An 18,819-nucleotide genomic window follows, 5' to 3' on the forward strand; every position below is an offset into this window, starting at 1 on the left:
TTTTATAATAATCATCCGCATAATCTATCATAACCAAACCTACGCCCGCGATCTGTTTAACTTGATCGTACAGCGAAAAACCGAATTTCGTATTTAAACGCAGTCGTATTTCATCTCGATAAACGATAATCATTAGATAATACGATGAAAATAACACAGCGCATCAGCTACCTACACTTATTATGCATCCGTAGGGTGTAATATGCACTTTTAAATCGTTACCGAATCATAATACGCCGGTGAAAATAATAATAATAATAATAATAATAATGGCGTTGATATTCTATTCCTCTGTAGAAACCGTCTTCGCCGCCGCCAGTACAGTCGTATCATCATCGTAAATGCGTTATAGATTTGCAATGTATCTCTTTCGCGTCTGTCAATTACTGCTATTTTTTGAACGAACTGAATGTGTTAGTATGGAAGAAAAAAATCATTTTGCAACAGTATCTTTTACGTACCGGTATAAGTACGTTTTATACATATACTATAATATTATATGCACGTGTATGCGTGCAGTTTGCTGGCATTCGTGTCGCGTATGTGTGCGCGTGTGTAATATGTATATTGTAATATTACAGTCGCAGTGGTCAACCGCTAACCCGTTTGCGCGTGCGCGAAAAAAAAAAAATCAAAACCAAAAAGAATCAGGTCACCTCCGTCGTCACTGCGTCCAGACGAAAACGCGTTGATTACCAATTACCCGGTGTATTGTGAATGCTCGCGGACCGGACGCTGTGTTTTCGCGTGCGCCCGTGACCGTCGACCGATGTGCACAAGGGTTGATTAGTTTTCTTGTACGCATGATGCAGCGACGCGTGTTCGGTAATGCGGTGGTGCTGCGCTCCTACCAGACACATATTATGTACGGTGTGTCGTATTAACGATAATAAGTCTCACCACGTCTTAAACACCGGAAAATATACTAAACGTCAAAAGGTAATATACAATGCGATGGAAAAATAGTAGACCGGAAACAGCAAAAATACCGGTACCGGTTCCAATATTTCCGTATCGGCCGTGTTCCGTGCCATCACCGGACAAAAGTATCATCTGTTTCCTCTCCACTTGTCTAAAACCGTTTTTATTTTTTTTTTTCTGCGCAATTACTGAACCAGAAGATGTGTCGACGAGACGGATTGCCGTACGTATTAAAGTGGATTTATAAGTATATTAGTCGATAATAATAATAAAAAAAAAACTATCCAGAACCAGGGGAAATATTCTACACTAAAACCGAACGAATAAAAAACCTCTCTAAACAAATTTTCGATCCGAACTCAATATTAGCTATAACCATAAAACATTATTTTATAACATTAGATTATTAAATCGTACTCGAAAATCGAATCGTTCACAATATTTCTATCACAAATCTCGATTTTCCCTCACGCTCGATACGAACGTGACTCGGAGAGACTATATAGAAGACCAACTTGGGAGACTTGGAAGCGCAGCTATAACGGTTGTCGATATTTCGGATACGTCATTTTTACTGTATATTTTTTTGTATTTTTTTTTTCCTCTGCTCTTCGACGACTTCGATTCGGGACGGGTAAATTAAATGATACAATTCAACAACAACAAAAATCACCAATCGTAATACACAATATTATTTAAACTAAATTCTAGCGTGCTGGATAGTGTTTTAAGGATAGCGTTTAGAAAAAAAAAAAAGAATATCGTTTTTTCTTATTTCTCTCCTTCCCCGTTTTCGTCGCTTGTTAAAATATCAATCAACGCCTCGTATTCATTTCATGTCGATTTAGGATTCCGCAACGTTAAAGCACGATTGCTCCGATTAAGTATTGTAAAAACCTAATCCGTCGTTTCGGGCGGGGCGCCTGGCTACAGCACCAGCTATATACAGTGTGCAGCAGTTCACAACTGCCGTAGCCTGTTTTCGCGAATATTATCGCGACAACACATACTGTATACGTACAGATATTTCTACGTACCGCAGACTCTATATAATATTATTATCGTCGTCGTTTATGTACAACGCATAGGCTATCATCACCGTCGTTCGTCATCATCATCATCATCATCATCATCATCATCATCATCGCCACCGCCGCCGCCGTCGCCGTCGGCTTGACACGATTTAATATAGATTCGACGGGTAGTAGTGGGTGGGCGAATGTCGTTGTAAAGGGAAAAAAAAAGCATTCCGTTCCGCGTGTCATCACAATGGTCTGGTCATCAATATTTCGGCGTACACGCGCGCACGCACGCACATAGTAATATTTTTATTTTTGTTATTATTATTATTATTATTATTATTAACTATACTCCGGAACGATCACGTCGCAGTGATCTTAGTCGTCCTGGCCCGTGCGCCTCCACCTACTACTTATAATTCTACTGGTCTCCACCACTACGGGCCGCCACTCTTCGCTGCACTATATATATATAGGTAACATATTGTATACATACGCGCACGATGTTCGGTAATATATATACAGAGTGATCCACGAAAATACGTATACCCATTGCGATATCTCTTAGGCTACGATGAAGATAATCGATCCGGTTTTCTTATGCGACTTACAAGAATAGTGACTACAGTCTTATTTTAATGACATTTAAATGACTGTGGTAAAAAATTCAAAAACATTTCTTTCGATCTTATTGTTTTCGGAAAACTGCATGCTTGTTTCTGTAAACCGAAACAAGTATAAAAAAAAAAACCAATGAACAATAAACAGTTGGAACATAAACGTTTTCAGAAAAACAAACTCTGTTTAATAATTACATCTTAAAACATTACGAAAGTAATACAAATATTTCTTTCACAAGTATATACACGATCTATACAAATTAATGCACAATAAGCATATAAGGTAAAACGCTATACATAAAATGAATTACTTGAATAAGAAGCCATCAATTAGTGACACTAAGCTTGGTGTATGTTTATAATTGACGAGAGATATTTTTAATTTAAACGGAAACCATTTCCTTTTAAGTCTACGTCAATGGTTTTCAACCTGGGGGTCGCGAATCATAAGTATGGAGGTCTCCAAAAATAACGGATGAAATGATTTTTCCATATTATTTAAAAAAAAAAAACAAAGTAAATTGTTTATTTTATGAAATTTTTAAGTGTATATTAATCAAAATTGTTTACCATGTAAATATTTTATCGATAATTAAATCAAATTTTGACGAATAAAACAAACATTTTTTTTTTGATGAGGTCGCATTACAAAAAAATAAAAATGGAGGGTCGCGATCCGAAAAAGGTTGAAGACCACTAGTCTACGTTGTAGATTTCCAGGAAGTGTGAAGACATGTAACTCTTTTATTATTGGGAAAAGTAATAAAATAAACGAATCGGCCAAGCATAAAAATGTATTTCAAACGTGTGCATACTTTGTGTCCACCGATTGTGTGTTCGCGTTGTCCAATTGTTGCTGCGAATCAAAACTTCGTCCGATTATCTTCGTCATCTCGGAGGAGACAATCGAAATGTGCCATTCGGCGATGCGAATACGAACTTAAAACGTTCGTGGAACACCCTGTATACAACATGCGCTACGCACAGACCGTGGACGTGAACGCCGTGTTATACGCCAGCTGTACGTCGTACGTCGCTGCAGCACCTTTCACGGACCAGCACGTGGCAGTGCGCCACCGACAACACAATACGTGTAGGTACTCGCGGGACCGCCGGATCTATTTTGTACCGGACGATAATGGAATAGCGCGCGATTATCGTCCGTCTCCCGCAGGTGTACAACAATGTAATATATCGTTTTACATTACGTGCACGACTACTATACGTATTATACACGGTGCAACGTTTCTTCTTCTCTCTCGTTCTTTCTCCTGCCCGCGGCGACGGACGGTTTAGGTTCGCGGACGGACGCGGTGTTGCGCCGCGAGATTTCGTTAAAAAACCGAATAATTTTATACGTACGAGTCTTATTTAGGTACGATATTGTTTTCGCGCCCACCACACGCGCGTTCATAAAATACGCGTTCACGCGGCAACAGCGGTGCGTGTTGTTTCATCGATGCGCGTCCGAGCAGGGGCGGATCCGCAGTTGAAGAACTGTGGGTCGGACCCATTCAAGAAACTGCTTATTAGGACTTAAACTGGATTATCTTAAACGTACAACTTGTAATAAAAAAAAAAAAAAAAAAAAAAAACACGATACGATCATATGATATGTGTTTTCAAGTTAGGTTGTGTGTTAAATGTGTTTAAATACGTTAGCGTTTATTTTATTTCAATGAGGATCTTGCACGGCATGGAGATGTTTTATTGCGCGTTTAACAAATAAACCAGGGGCGTCGTCTGAGAGTTGAGTAAGGGAGACATTTGCCTCGTCTATTATTCATTTCAACCCGTAGTCGGTACACTTAAAAAATATATAAGAAGTCTTCGAGTAACCAATATTGTCAACGGGTATTCACTGTGAGTCAGCTGACCCTCCTGAACCACCCTCTTCTCTTAGATTCCCGGACGCGTCCACGTTCGCTAAACGGAACGAAACGAGACAACTATAACACATAATATACTGTGCCACTCGTGGCGGCGCATATAAGTTCATCGTTAAGGCACGAGGGTGTGCTACGACGACTATGGTGTAATATTACGTGTTCATCGGATGGACGGACTAGGCCCGGTACTGCCCGATTTCCATTCGACGTGTAAGGTGTGTCTATTTCTTCACGTTTAAAGTTTATTTATGAAAATCCAACACCAGATAGTTCGTATGTCCAAGTATGCCACCTGTCCATATCACTTAAACACATCAAAGATGGAAAAGCACCAGATATTCACTTCCCATATGCTAGGCCAAATCTATTCCGCATAGTGCTACCGGGGACAGGCTACAAAACAAAACCGGGCATATGTGAACCTCACGGTAGACACTCAGTGAACCGAAGAGTCGGCCTTTCACGTTTGTGGACTCCTGACAAAGTCGGACGCAATAAAATCACCTTCGGTGAACATACATTGTTTTCATCAGTTTCCAGTATTGTCCGTTTTGTTTTGGCAACATTATGTTTTACGGCGGTTTTCATGTGAAAACCTATTAAAATAACAGATAAATATTCGATACTGCTTTTTGTAACTGCTTATAGTTTTCGGATTCATAACGGACTGCGATTCATTATCATTATCAATACATTACGTGCAACACTTTCGGTTTTTCTTTCCACCTTACGGTTAATATCGATATAACCATTGTCCGCAAGTTCGAACTCCAAAGGGTGCATAATCATTTTGAGTTACCTACAAAATGGATTGTTTTTATTTTTTCGACTTGTCGAGTTTCGAGTAATCTAGATTTTATCGTAATATGAATATTCTGTGTAAATGTATGCATATAAATCATCGTGACTTAATTAAATATTTGTAGATTAAACTGGGTATTGCCTGTACTATAACCGGTTTACTAATTCCTCGTTCGCAATGTTGTCACTCTAACAAGTAATAAAAAAGAAAAAAACATGCTCCTTATGTTCAAATGTTAAACAGTTTTCTGACAGCGTAATAAACATAATAAATTATGTTAACTGTTTCGTAAGATGATAAAGATATTATTATAAATACAGTATGTAAAGATCTTTGTCATGGATAAATTTCAATGTATGTAATATAACGTAGTCAGTCAACGTCATAGGTGCGGACTTTGAAAAAATATATACAATTGTCTACGTTCCGTTACAAATTATAAGTATTGTAATGACGGGTTTTATACTGCAACAAGAAATCAATCGTAAATATTCATGAACACTAGTGTTATTCCTACCTATCTTAATGTTTATCCATTTTTTCATATACTTTGCCGACGAAAACCGTCACTATATTATTATTTAATATTAAAATATAAGTTAATAAATTTGTTAATATTATATACAGCAGGGTAGAGTAAAACTTTACTTATATTAATCAAATTGCTGTGGGGATAAAAGAAAGGCAATGATTAAACTGCACTTGGGTTATAAATGCATAGATAAAAAAAATATAATTTAATACTACTAGCAATAATTGGTACCTTTATTTACATACCTTATTTTATAACCAGCATTCTGTCGACAAATGCCAAAATGATTTCTTTCGTTAAGATTACAATATCATATAATTAATTATATAGATATAAATTTAACCTTTAATACTCAAGTGCAGTGTGATAATTTGTACTTTTTGTAATGAATGAGATTCGACTTATTCTGTACTGTCGTGTGCGGTGAATATGCGAAGCGGTCGTCGAAATAAACTATTCTCCCCAAAATTTTACTTTTTACGTCAGCCAAAATCTTGTCGTCAAAACTGTATCACTGCACTCGTCACGATATTTTAATCGAAACTATTATTCTCAAATGCAGCCGTTAACTTAAACGTGGTGGGAGAAGTGGGCCACGAAAGGAGTGTTCGTGCTACGGAAAACTGTCCATTGATCCTCATTACGTACATACCCACTTGTTGCCAGTGAAAAATAACCGAAAACGCCGAAAACTTAGGCCAAAGTGACACGGACAATGAAACCACGCTGAAGTTATGTCTCTGGGAACGCTCGAGTGCTATGCGGTTTGTATGTATGTGTGTGTGTGTGTGTGTGTGTGTGTGTAATGTATGTGTAACCGCAACCGCCAGTAGTTATTCGACTCGCAACACTTTGCTACGCTATAAAATTGTATAGTCAGTGGTATAGACTAGGGGTGGCCAAACAGTGCATCGCGTACCATTTAAAAGTCGATCTTCTGCAGTGATTTGTTAAACATATATTATAGGCGTGCGCAGCCTCCGATTTCGGAGGCACCAAGAGATTAATTCGGCCCATTCTTCAAATTCACCGTTCAAATTGTATTGGTTATTTGTTTTATTTTTAGATAAAATGTTTTACAGTATGGTACTAAGTCATTAAAAGTGTACTTTTCTACAAGCCTATGGTTAATATTCATTATTTATAATATGATAAAATAAACAAACATTAATAACAATATAAAATATATATTTTAAAAATAAAAATAATTAGGTTAATAACAATTGGTAATAATTTGGTACATAATTAAAGTTGTAAATAAAACAATAAAACCTCTTATTAATATTTAATATTCATAAACTATTTTTTTACAAACTTATAATACTAATATCAAAATTTTATACTGCATATTTTAGCATATTCTGACGTTAATGAATTTTCTGCATATTTTTGCATATTTTATCAAAAAACCTGTACAAATATACACCTAATAATCCAAAAAAGTGTTGAGTAAAAAAAACTAATTATATGTAGGTTACTAAACTTCCATAGGTTGGTTATACAAGTTTTATAGTGGAGACGTGGCTATACCTATTTAATCTAATCTTGTTAATAAAATACCCAAAACAATATAAATAGGTGCATTAATACAACCACTGCTACATTTATACAATTATTGGTAAGAATTACGTTAAAGTTAACCAAATCAGCGCTGAGCGTCCCCATTGGGGGTGCACATGTATTGCTTTTTTTACAACACGTTTGGAAAAATTTGTATCGATATTTGTCATGTATTATTATTACATGAGTTTGTATGTTATCTCCTCTTCATTTTTATATAATATTTAATTCGTAAACAATATCTATTGACGATATATTATTTCAACTAACATTTTAAAATAAGCGATTTTTCTGATTTTTCTGGTATTCGACTACAGTAAGTATAAACTATTATTATTTATAAATGAGTGATCAAATATTTACATCTTATATGTTCTTACAAACATTTATTTGGATATTTTTTGCATGCATATTTTATAATTTAAAATGCATATAAATCCAGTCTTAAGTTATAACCCTTTAACTCCCCCCTCCCTAAGGTACGTTACTGAAATATATCATACGTATTCGTAATTTATTTTAATTCTCTCAGAAGGGAAGGAAAAATATTAAAAAATACGATTTGATATACAGAAAGAAACAAAATGGAAAAAAATTTATGATTTTTTTGTTTTGGTTTTATACCTGCAGTGTACTACTAATAATAATATAAAATTATTAGGTAAACCTATAAAACTATTTGGCACATGGTAATGTAGGTAGTACAACATGGGTACGTGTCTTAACAATTTTTTTAAAATCAAATTACAATTTTGAAGAGGATATACAAAATCAGCTTTGTATAATATGCAAATTGTAATTAACGTATCTACCATAAAAAGGTTCAAATTATTCATTTTTTATGGGGCTTGAAAATTGATGATATATGAGTAATGGTAATAAATAACTATTTCTTTCTGACAGATACTAATATTTATTACGAAACCAAAATTGTTTTACATATTTAAATGTCGTTTATTTATTACGGATATAAAAAAGAAAATACGTACCTTCAAAACTGCTAGAAAGAATTAAAACCAGTTGAAAATGAGTGTAGGGTATATAAAATGTGTTTTAAGTATCCAAACACATGTAACATAGTGCAACTAATAAATATTCAACAAATTTAAGAAATGCAATTAAATTAGGTATTTATTCCAATTGCAGTTCATATTGTATATCATATATACTTCATAATATACATATTATACATAGGTATACATGTATATGGAAGTATTTTGCGCGTGTTATTAAAAGTTTAAAGTAGATCATAAGCGAAAAAATCGCGGATTAGCTGAAACATGATAAATAAATTATTATTTGCGTATTATGTGTAGTGTTTAACGTTAGTACCTGCCGTTTTTTCTTCTGTGGACAGATTGGCTATAGCGAATGAATCTGCTTAAATGGTAGGAAGAATCCGGATTTACCGACGTTCGCATACCTAGATTCATTAAATTCTAAATCCGAAATCCAGATTTTATCACGAAATCGGATTTTGGATTTTGAAATACGGATTCTGTTCTAAATTCAAGTATAGGATTTAGAAAAATTGAATTATCATTCTTTTATGTATGACTTCTAATAAAGTTTTGATAACTACATGTATTTTGTAATAAATTGACTTTTTAATTGGAATTCAGAATTCCACAATGTTAAATCCAAAATTCGAATATTGAAATACATAAATACCAGTTTTGAATTTTGAATTTTAAATTCCGAGATCCGGATTTCTTAGCGTGAAATCAAAAATTTGTATTTAATTTCACATCACTAATAATCTGTATAGTATAAAGGAGCTTCAACACATATATCATAGCCCCGGATAGTAATTAATTTCAACTACATATACCGTCCGTGGAGTACAATTATATGTTTTACATGATATAAACTTAAACAACCTATACTTCAATGATAAATCACGAAAAATAAGATATTTACCGTCGTTAATTATACATTTGCGTAACACAATAATGATGTCTGCTCTTTACTATTAGCACTCGAAATGTATGTGTTATCGTCGATGATTATAATGTACATATTCTATAATACATGCGTTGTAAATAATATATGCGTTGTCAAATATACGACGTCTTGCGGGAAATCTTCAATAGTTTAAGTACGTAATAAATTATAAATACAAATTTGTGTACGTATTAAGACGCGCGTAAATGCGTACACTGTTCACACGTATTTAAATATAGTATAACCATTATAATGAAATAATATTTTACGACCTAATTTTATTTCGTGAGGCAGTGACTCTGTTGACTTATAATACAAAATCGAACACGAGTACATTATATTTCACTTCATACGTTTTATATTGATTTATACAGTGGCGTATTTTATTTATTTATTTTTCTTTTTTTTTTTTTTTTGAGGTGGGGTCTCGAGTCTCAACTCTCCCATAAGAAAAAAAAGGTTCAAAAATCATAAATGAGTTGTTACAAAATTACCAAGAAAAAAAGAACATTAGTTTATATCATGTGGTTATAAATAACTCTTACTTTGTATCTATAATAATATTAATAGGATGATACCACAATTAATTCATACCTTATATGTACTTTTTATAATATTATAAAATCACTTAGTTTTTGAAAAAACTTTGAACCCCTTCCCCAAACAATTTGAAAATACTTCACTAGATGTATACATATATATTATACGTATCAACAGATTTTGCATTTTTATTTATTTTTATTTATTTTAAATAAACAATCTATATCATAGGGGCACAATATGTTTATATGGTCAGTGTAGAATATATACTAATTAGTTTATTTAATCACATACGAAGTTAATAATATAATTAAATATTTACATGCAATGCTTGATGTGAGAAATCAGTCACTAATGACCGGATTTACTTTATTTATTTATTTTTTTGTATTAACTATACTGGTAGAGCAACAGTTCCTAAACTTTTTTTTTCAGTGGTGCCTTTTTTTGGACCCAATTTAGCCACGGTGCCCTGCTGTGAACTACATTACAGAGCAAAAAAAAACCTATTGATAACCAATTTTATTAATTTAATTAAAATTGCATTTAATTAAAAATTAATATATTTTTAAACTTAAAAAATAAATAAATAAAAATTATTGTTATTATGAATATAATTATTATATAAAATTATTATTAGGTTAAAATTAGAATATCCGAATATACAATAGAAAATATTACATTATTTGCTATAAAGTTTTTACAAAAACCATAAGTAAAAACAATTTTATACATTTTAAACTATTAGTTATGAACCGTAAACTATGGTGCCTTTACACAGTGGTCGTGGTTCCCCTAGGGCATTGTGGTGCACAGTTTGGGAATCGCTGTGGTAGAGAATCTGACTTTTCTATTTTGAATTACCTCATTATTGTATGTCATACGTCTGACTAGTTTGATTAGTGACTTATTGACAGTGTCTATACGCGCGCGTAAGTAATTATTCACTGCCAACACGACACGTCATCGGATTGAATAAATTGGATTTGGCAATTTAAAATAGGTACCGATTTTTTTTACCATTTACGTGATAAAAACCGGCAATTTAATTCAAACAACAGTTAATATGTTGCATATATATGTACTATCTGTACATTATACATATAGTAGAAGTCACTATATAATTAATCTCACGTGTCACTGTAGCGACGACGTACCCAGACTCCTAAATAATTGGTGCCACGCTCACCTAATATAATCTGTCCTTGTCGATTACATTTTATACAACGATCGAATTTCAAAATTAACTATTCTCGGCGTAGTGCATCAACTGCGCTGGGTAAACGGATAAAAAACATGTATCCATCGGTTAATACTTGTATTCTTTATAAAATAATACTTTTACGTAACCACTATTACTGCAGTTCGAATGTAAACCAATTTAAAATGTACGTAAAATAAACTATTATTTTTAAACAAACTCTATTTTTAATTTGAAGAGAAAAAAAGGTAAGGACAAGAGATACAGATATTGTAAGATATTAGTTGTATAAAAATTTGATTTTAGTATAGTACGATAAATCAACAGCAGACGCGATATATTCAACTGCGAGAATCTTTTCATAACCTACACCGAGTGATTATGCGCTTATACGTTTAGTAGGAGATGGATTTTACCACGTCATATATAGTGATGATAAAATATCAAAACATCAAAAATCTCGGACGAAAAAACGCAAGCATTGAATAATGTAACAAGAAAGCAGTGAATTAACGTCGTACGCGATATCTTGAATCGTTCTACGGTGATCGCTATAGCCTTTCAGGTTCGCACTTTATGCATGTTTTTGCAGAACACGAGTATAAAATAATATTTTCTAACAATTTTCTAACCATTAGAACGAATAATATTTTAAATTGAACCATCTTTGTGTTATGATAAGCGTAAAAATCAATCGACGTACAACACAGTTTTCGGTTAAGAAAACTTAATGTAACTGTTGCAGTCGTTCATTTTAGAAGATCGATTGCACATACGAAACAGACGAAATTATAATTACAATCGAAACCACAGTTATTATTTTTTAATTTCCGCGAATAATAACATTTTTCTCTGGTTTTTATTTTATATTTCATTTTTTTTTTTTCGCGCAGGAATGAGAAACTTTGGGAGATCGTCTTTGTGGACCGTGTTGTTGTTACTGTTGATGTGGTTCGAGAGCAACGTTACTGGTGCCTACGACGACAGCGATGAGAAATCGTCTGCGCCCGGGAAGGACACGCCTCACTCGCGGCAAAAACGTCTGCTGTGGATCACCACGGACGGTCGACTGGCCTTGCCACCCGGCACCAGACTGACCATAACGCCATCGTTGTCCCTTCCGTTCGTCAGGTATCCACCGGACGGGTTCCTGTCCAACATGTCCATCAGCTTGCCGTTCACCAGTTAGTAGTGATCACTATAATAATCATTGCTATTGTTACGTTTTCCGGAGAGACGTGCGCGAAATGTTCTCTTAACCGCGGCACGGTTCGGCGCACGATAACAATAAAAAATTTTCCAACAAACCCGGTGCGCAGCAGCCGTGCGTCACCGAATCGTCAACAGCCCAACTGCGTTCCCGACAACTCGCACATCGCATTGTTCAAAAACGTAATCAAACTTTTGTTACGATTCTCGAAACCCTAGGCGAATCCCATAAGTATTTGATTATATTTATACAAAGAAGAATAAATAATTCGCGAATAATTTCGTCGATAAACTCCAATCGTATCCTGTAGGCCGCTTCGTTTAGGTCGACTATTTTTGGGGGGGGGGGGGCTTCAGAAAAACGGTAAAGTTTTATGCTCCTTTCGAATTTCCTTTGCCGCTTTTAAAACCTGTTTGATTGTGTTTTGATGTGATTTCCGGGCGTGGGGGTTTAACAATATTACACGATTAACATAAAAGTAGTCGCTCGGTCTGTCGCATAAAAAACCTGGACGTGACTACATCAATAGTATAAACAATGAATACTCGAACGATCAACTTCAATCTCATCGTTTATAACGATAGTGTACAATTAAAAAAAAAAAATTACCCATTTATTATTGTGTTTACTGCGATGTCTGCAATTATAAGAACGAAACAATTCATCCGCGTATAATAATTTACATTTTTTTAAATTTATTGCACTTTTCGGGAAAGTTTTTCATTGCTCACACGATACGGAATGCAGAACTATTATATTTTTCCAACAGCGGTTGATCACATTGTCCGGTATTTTGAATTATTATTATTCGAATTATTCCTGTGGTTCACGCAGTGTTTGTGTAACACATATAGTTACACAATACTTAATGCACAGACCGTATAGATAACTTTACTAAAGTTATTCGGTCGGCTGATCATAATGACAACCCTACTTCTGATTAACGAATCACGTCTGATCCTGGGGTGCTGAAAAACAGTCTATCGAATAACTAGTTTAATTAAACAGCTATAGCTGTGCCTACGTATGATATAATTTCACATCGGTAACTACATTATATATGGCACATGTAATGAGTATGGTAAAAAATAGAATCAATGGAAAATTACATACGTGCACGTAACGTGAATTACATGCTAGACGTATGTCTGTGATGAATGTATCCTATATCGGAATTATCAATATCGGTCCAATTTGTTGCTATAAAAATACCTGTATATTAATTTCTTTAGAATCCCATAGAACTAACGAGAGACAATTCATTGAAATCGAAATAAATACTTTTTATTTCCAAGTTAAAAATATAAGGAAAAATAACATTTTGTATAATAGTTATGAATACTACTTTTCTGACACAATATAATAAACCGAATTCAAGAGTGTGCTTAGGACATTTTAAAATTTTCTACAGTAGTGTTTTTAATTTAGAAATATAATAGGGATATAGTTCGACCAGTATTTTAATCACGGTTTACTGAGTTATAACTCAGCTTTTATAGAAGCTTTAGATATGTGTGCTGCAGATGTTGTTTCTAAAATACCCAAACAACTAGGAATAATCACGAGCAAAAATACATTTTTGTAGACTAAAAAATAAATAAATAAATAAAAATCAATACAAAATAGTTGTTATCAATATTTCCGTTTTCAAACGAACAAAGGGCTTTTGTACAAGGGTTTTCGAAGATTGTTTATGCATTTCCAAGAGTAACGTTGTACAGTACATAATGCCTTCTTACGCCTATCAATACTAAAAACATTTTGAACCAACCGATTGATAACCAGTTAAAAGTAAACGGGCTACAATTGCGTGAAAAATATAAAAAAAACCTTGTCTGGATAGCGTGTAAAGTCGTTTGAAACGTATGATCGCATACACTGCACGCAGTAGATACACACCTCGGTCCGACTAAAATTCAATATTCGCACAACGCGTAGTCTTATCCAATTAAAGTCAGGTCAAGTTTCGCAGCGGTAGTTTACCTTTTTATAGAGATATGTACGATATGAATCCGCGGGATCCGTTCACGTTGAAAAATAGATTTTTTTTCTCCGTTTTTTACGTAACGGTCATCATTATCGCCGGTGTCTGGAACAACCGAGAGAATGGCAGTTGGACAATACAAACTTGATTGACTTCCCAGAAGGGTCACTGCCAACGGTTAGACGATTCCGCGAGACTTGTATAATAATACATCATGCGCCAGAAAAGCTAATCAATTAGATAATAAATATTCCGTACTCTACACGCCCTATCGTAACGCATGGACTTTGGGAAAGTTCGCAAAAGTTCCGCAGGCCGAACGCATTTTACGGTCCACAAAAATGCGTGCGTTCTTATCGGCCAGAAACGTCCGCAGTCGCATCGTCGCGGTAATAAAAAAAAAAAAATTAATTATAATCAAAGAGTCCGGCGTAAAGTGACGAGCGCTCGCGATCAAACTTCAACGTACCATGCGCGAGGTGCGAACCACATTTTTCGTAACATCAACCCCCGAATCGTAAATATACATATATGCATATATTCAATGTTCGCACGCGTTGTTAACTTGTGCTAATCTGTGTGCTAATGCGATGTTTTAATGTGTACCGCAGTCGATTTTGACGCCCTGGGACTGACCGACAACCAGAATCCGTTTGGCGCCTTTCCGCCGATACTGGCCAGGAGCATGGGCAGGCAAGCGGGCGTGATGCTCTCCGACTACGTGGCTAGCCTGATGGACGGCCGGAGATCGACCAGGTCCGTGCCCACGTTACCCAAACCGATACACTCGTACTTCCAAGGAGGTGAAAGGTAAAAAAAAGTCCACTTGATACACGTTATAATAAACATACGTATAATGTATTACGAAATGTAAGATCGAGTCGACGACGACGCATGCGTCCGTTTCGCACGTTGTCGACGTTGTACATACAATGTATATTATACATATTAATGATTAGCAGAAGTATAACCAAATTACATTTTAAAATATTTACATAAATAAATTAGATTCAGTTGCATCATCAAATATATTGATATTAATATCTCCACAAAAAATATGATTACCTATGAGATTCTCATTTGATAGATATTCACATAATGAGGTAATAAATTGATATTTTTTATGGCATTGCGACCTATATACCCCGGTAACAGTGGAATTATAACCGCTTTTATTGACAGATTGATCGAATTACAATCATTTATAACATGTGTTTCCACGTTATCTACAGTTATTGTTTACTAGGACGGATACACCGTCACAATGGTTAAGTATACCTAACGAGTGAATAATTTGATTAAAGCTTTTGATTATTTAATTCTAATTTTCTGTCAACCAAGTGTCACTAAGTACAATAACATCAAATTAATTTTAAATACTTTCCAGTAAAATTATTAGTTCATTAATGAGCGCTTTAAAACTTCTAATATTCATAGAAAATATAGTTATTAATAAAATTAATATTTAAATTAACAGTCTTAATGCGTTCTACTGATAATATTTTTATACAATTTATAATATTAATACAATTAAATAAACAGTTTAATTTAAAATTATCCATAGTATTAGGCTCAATGAGTTATAAACAACAATTAATTAAAGTTAAAATGTAAACAAAGAAAAAAATAAAATACAATTATAAATTAAACAAGTCTAAATTTATTGTCGGCTATAAACTTTTTTTGCAATATTAATACTTTGTAATTATGAAAATGAACTTACTCTAACGTCAATATCCCCATCTAATTTTTTTAAAAACACACCACTGTTATTTATCCAAACGTATTTGAAATGATAAATAACTGCAAGTTGTTTTGTCATCCACAGCAGTCTTCTATTGTCCGTTGATAGTTGATGATTTAAGTATATTTTACGGTCAAGAAATGAAGTATGAATTTCATTGGCTGTAATTTGACCTGTCTTAAACTTTGATTTAAATATTTCTTCTTTTTTATTTTTGTCATTAAATCCAATAATAATTCTACTGGTATCATTACTCTTAGGTAAGATTACTATAGACGCGACTGTAAACGCACCGCGCTGGACCGCGGCGAACCATTAGCAGTAATTATCTGTAAGCAATATATGAGTGGTAGTATTAGTGTAACGTCTACTGTGGACAAGATTATTTGAGCATGTGATGAGACGAAAAATGTAGAAAAATGTTGTTATAATGAAAATTAACATTGAAGGGTGAAAATGAAATGGAAGGCCAAAAAAGAGATTGTTGGATACGATTAAGAATAATATGAGGGCCATTGATGTGTGCGTAGAGAATATAGAAAATCAAGATTAGTGGAGGTTAAGACAAGGGTGGCCGACCCGAAATAGTTGGGAGAAAGGCGAAGGAAAAAAAGAAGTGGTGCCCAACCCATGGCTCGCGAACGTATTCAATGTGGTCCGTTACAATTTTTTTGAAATAAAACAAAATATTAAAAACAAAAGTAAAAATGCAATTTTTTTTAAATTTATTAATTTTACTTTCAAAAATATTCAAATAGAAATTTCACGATAAAACCATGCACTTAAAAGAGCGTACTAATCACATTAATGTATACCTATAGCGTGTACCTCAATCTTTATTCTTTTCAGAAGTCAATAAAATATTTAAAAACAAATTCAACACTCGTATATACATATACTGTATACCTACTATTTAATAAAATAATAAAATAACATAATTAGATTAATATCGATACCGTTCGTACTTTTATACTTGGTGGCCAGCTCTAAAATAATAATTATTGTTTACCAAAGTAAGCCCGCCGAGGAAAAAGATACATCACTGATCTAAATGAATTATGAATATGAATATACAAATTTATTTATAAAGAAACAACTGAGTGCAAACTATACCGAATTAAATTAAAAATTAAAAATGTTAAGTAATGACGTATATTAAAATTGTATTTTAAAATACATATGAATCTCTTGATTTATCTTCCATGCCATATCTATAATCATACGTACAGAAACCTATAGATCAATAGAAATTACTGATACATAAAAATGTGATAGATTAATACAATCTTATTATTACTCTTAACATATAAGGCCCTACAATAATATATCATATTTAACCAATAGTTACTTTGTTTTATTTTCTTTAAATATACATGGAACTTGATCCTATATGATGACAAAAAGTATTTTAATGATTCCGTACATAGATAATTTTGTATTATATTCATTATTTTCTATTCGTAGTTCATAATAATACAATACACAAAACATACTACAGGCTATGGATTTATTTATTTATTGGCAATAATAATGTGTTTGTTAATTTTGAAAATTTTTAATAATTTTACCCAAAAATTAACAAATGATAAAAACAAAAGGTTATCGAGTACAAGAGTATTATTAAAAACAATGTTTTAGATTTATGTTAGAAATGTTAAATACTACACGACAACACAATGTCTTATCAGCTATTATATTATACATTTAATTAGAACTTGCGAGTAAGTTTATCGCTAGATAAGCAATACCCCTTAAATTGAGAAACTGGGAAAGTTTACACGAAGAATTATAGCCATATGATTTATGCGTTAGAATAAATGAAAAAATAATATTCACATCTAATTGATAATTAAAAAAAAATTGAATCAAATAAACTAAATAAATTATTTTATTAGAATATATTTAGTAAGGGCAGAAAATGTGTTTTCTATATACCTTTTATAATAATAAATCATTTAAGTGCTTCATGGAAGCCCATTGTCTTTTTATTAATTTCATAATCAAGAAAAGGCGGTAAATTAGAAAACTTTTCAAATGCTTTAATAGTTTCTTGAAAACTCAAAAACATTATACAAAAAAAAAACCATTAAATCAATTGAGTCAATTATATCATTGTTTCTACATCATTGTTTATTTTAAGAAATCTGTGCCCAAATGAAGATCAATAATTTCGATCATATTATAACATACACTTACGTTATACAATGTATTATATTATAGTGAAAATATAATTTGATAGTGTACTACTGCTCGAGTAAGGTAGCTTTGAGCTATCTTTAGAGTCTAATAAACTTAATGAAAATCAATTATTTTATTACAAAACACAATAAAATTAATATCATACGCTTTCGAGCAATCAAAAGTACGAAAATATCTTATAAATGTATACAAACATTAGAATTTTAAATAAATAGACAATCAACTTTGATTATAGACCCAATATTTAGATATGATTATTAATCTATTTTATTATATTCAACTCAACAGATTTTAAATGGTTTATGCTTAAGAAATTCAACTCACAAAAAACGTGATATTGTTATGATTGTGTTTTTCTCGTTTCTAAATCTTAAGAACAAGCCTTGCGCCGTACTTAAAAATAATACTCTATAAACATTTAAATACGCTGCTGAAAAGTAAATTAATGACATGCACTCGATTTTCTCAAAGATAATTTATTAAATTAACATTACGTACGTGTACAATATATTTGCTTGTTCATTAGATAGTTATTATGTTCGACTCGGCAGTTTTATTCAATTCTAAATGATTATTTTTAGAAGCGGTTGACTACAAAGCATAATAATATGAACAGAAAAATTTGTTTTTATTACAATTTCCAGTATTGCCGTT

General features: G+C 33.0%; 1 protein-coding gene across 1 annotated transcript in view; it reads left to right on the forward strand.

The window, feature by feature from the left end:
* The window catches only part of LOC112684954, a 58,734-nt gene that overhangs the window by 19,843 nt on the left and 20,072 nt on the right, over window positions 1-18,819 (forward strand). The window contains exons 3-4 of the mRNA XM_025556696.1: window positions 11,922-12,212; window positions 14,834-15,032. Of these exons, the coding sequence (XP_025412481.1) occupies window positions 11,924-12,212; window positions 14,834-15,032 (488 nt within the window). The 5' untranslated portion in view covers window positions 11,922-11,923. The remainder of the gene's footprint in view (window positions 1-11,921; window positions 12,213-14,833; window positions 15,033-18,819) is intronic.

This window comes from Sipha flava, unplaced genomic scaffold (genome assembly GCF_003268045.1).
Source record: "Sipha flava isolate LNK unplaced genomic scaffold, YSA_version1 106_pilon_pilon, whole genome shotgun sequence".
In the NCBI taxonomy this organism is placed as follows: domain Eukaryota; kingdom Metazoa; phylum Arthropoda; class Insecta; order Hemiptera; family Aphididae; genus Sipha; species Sipha flava.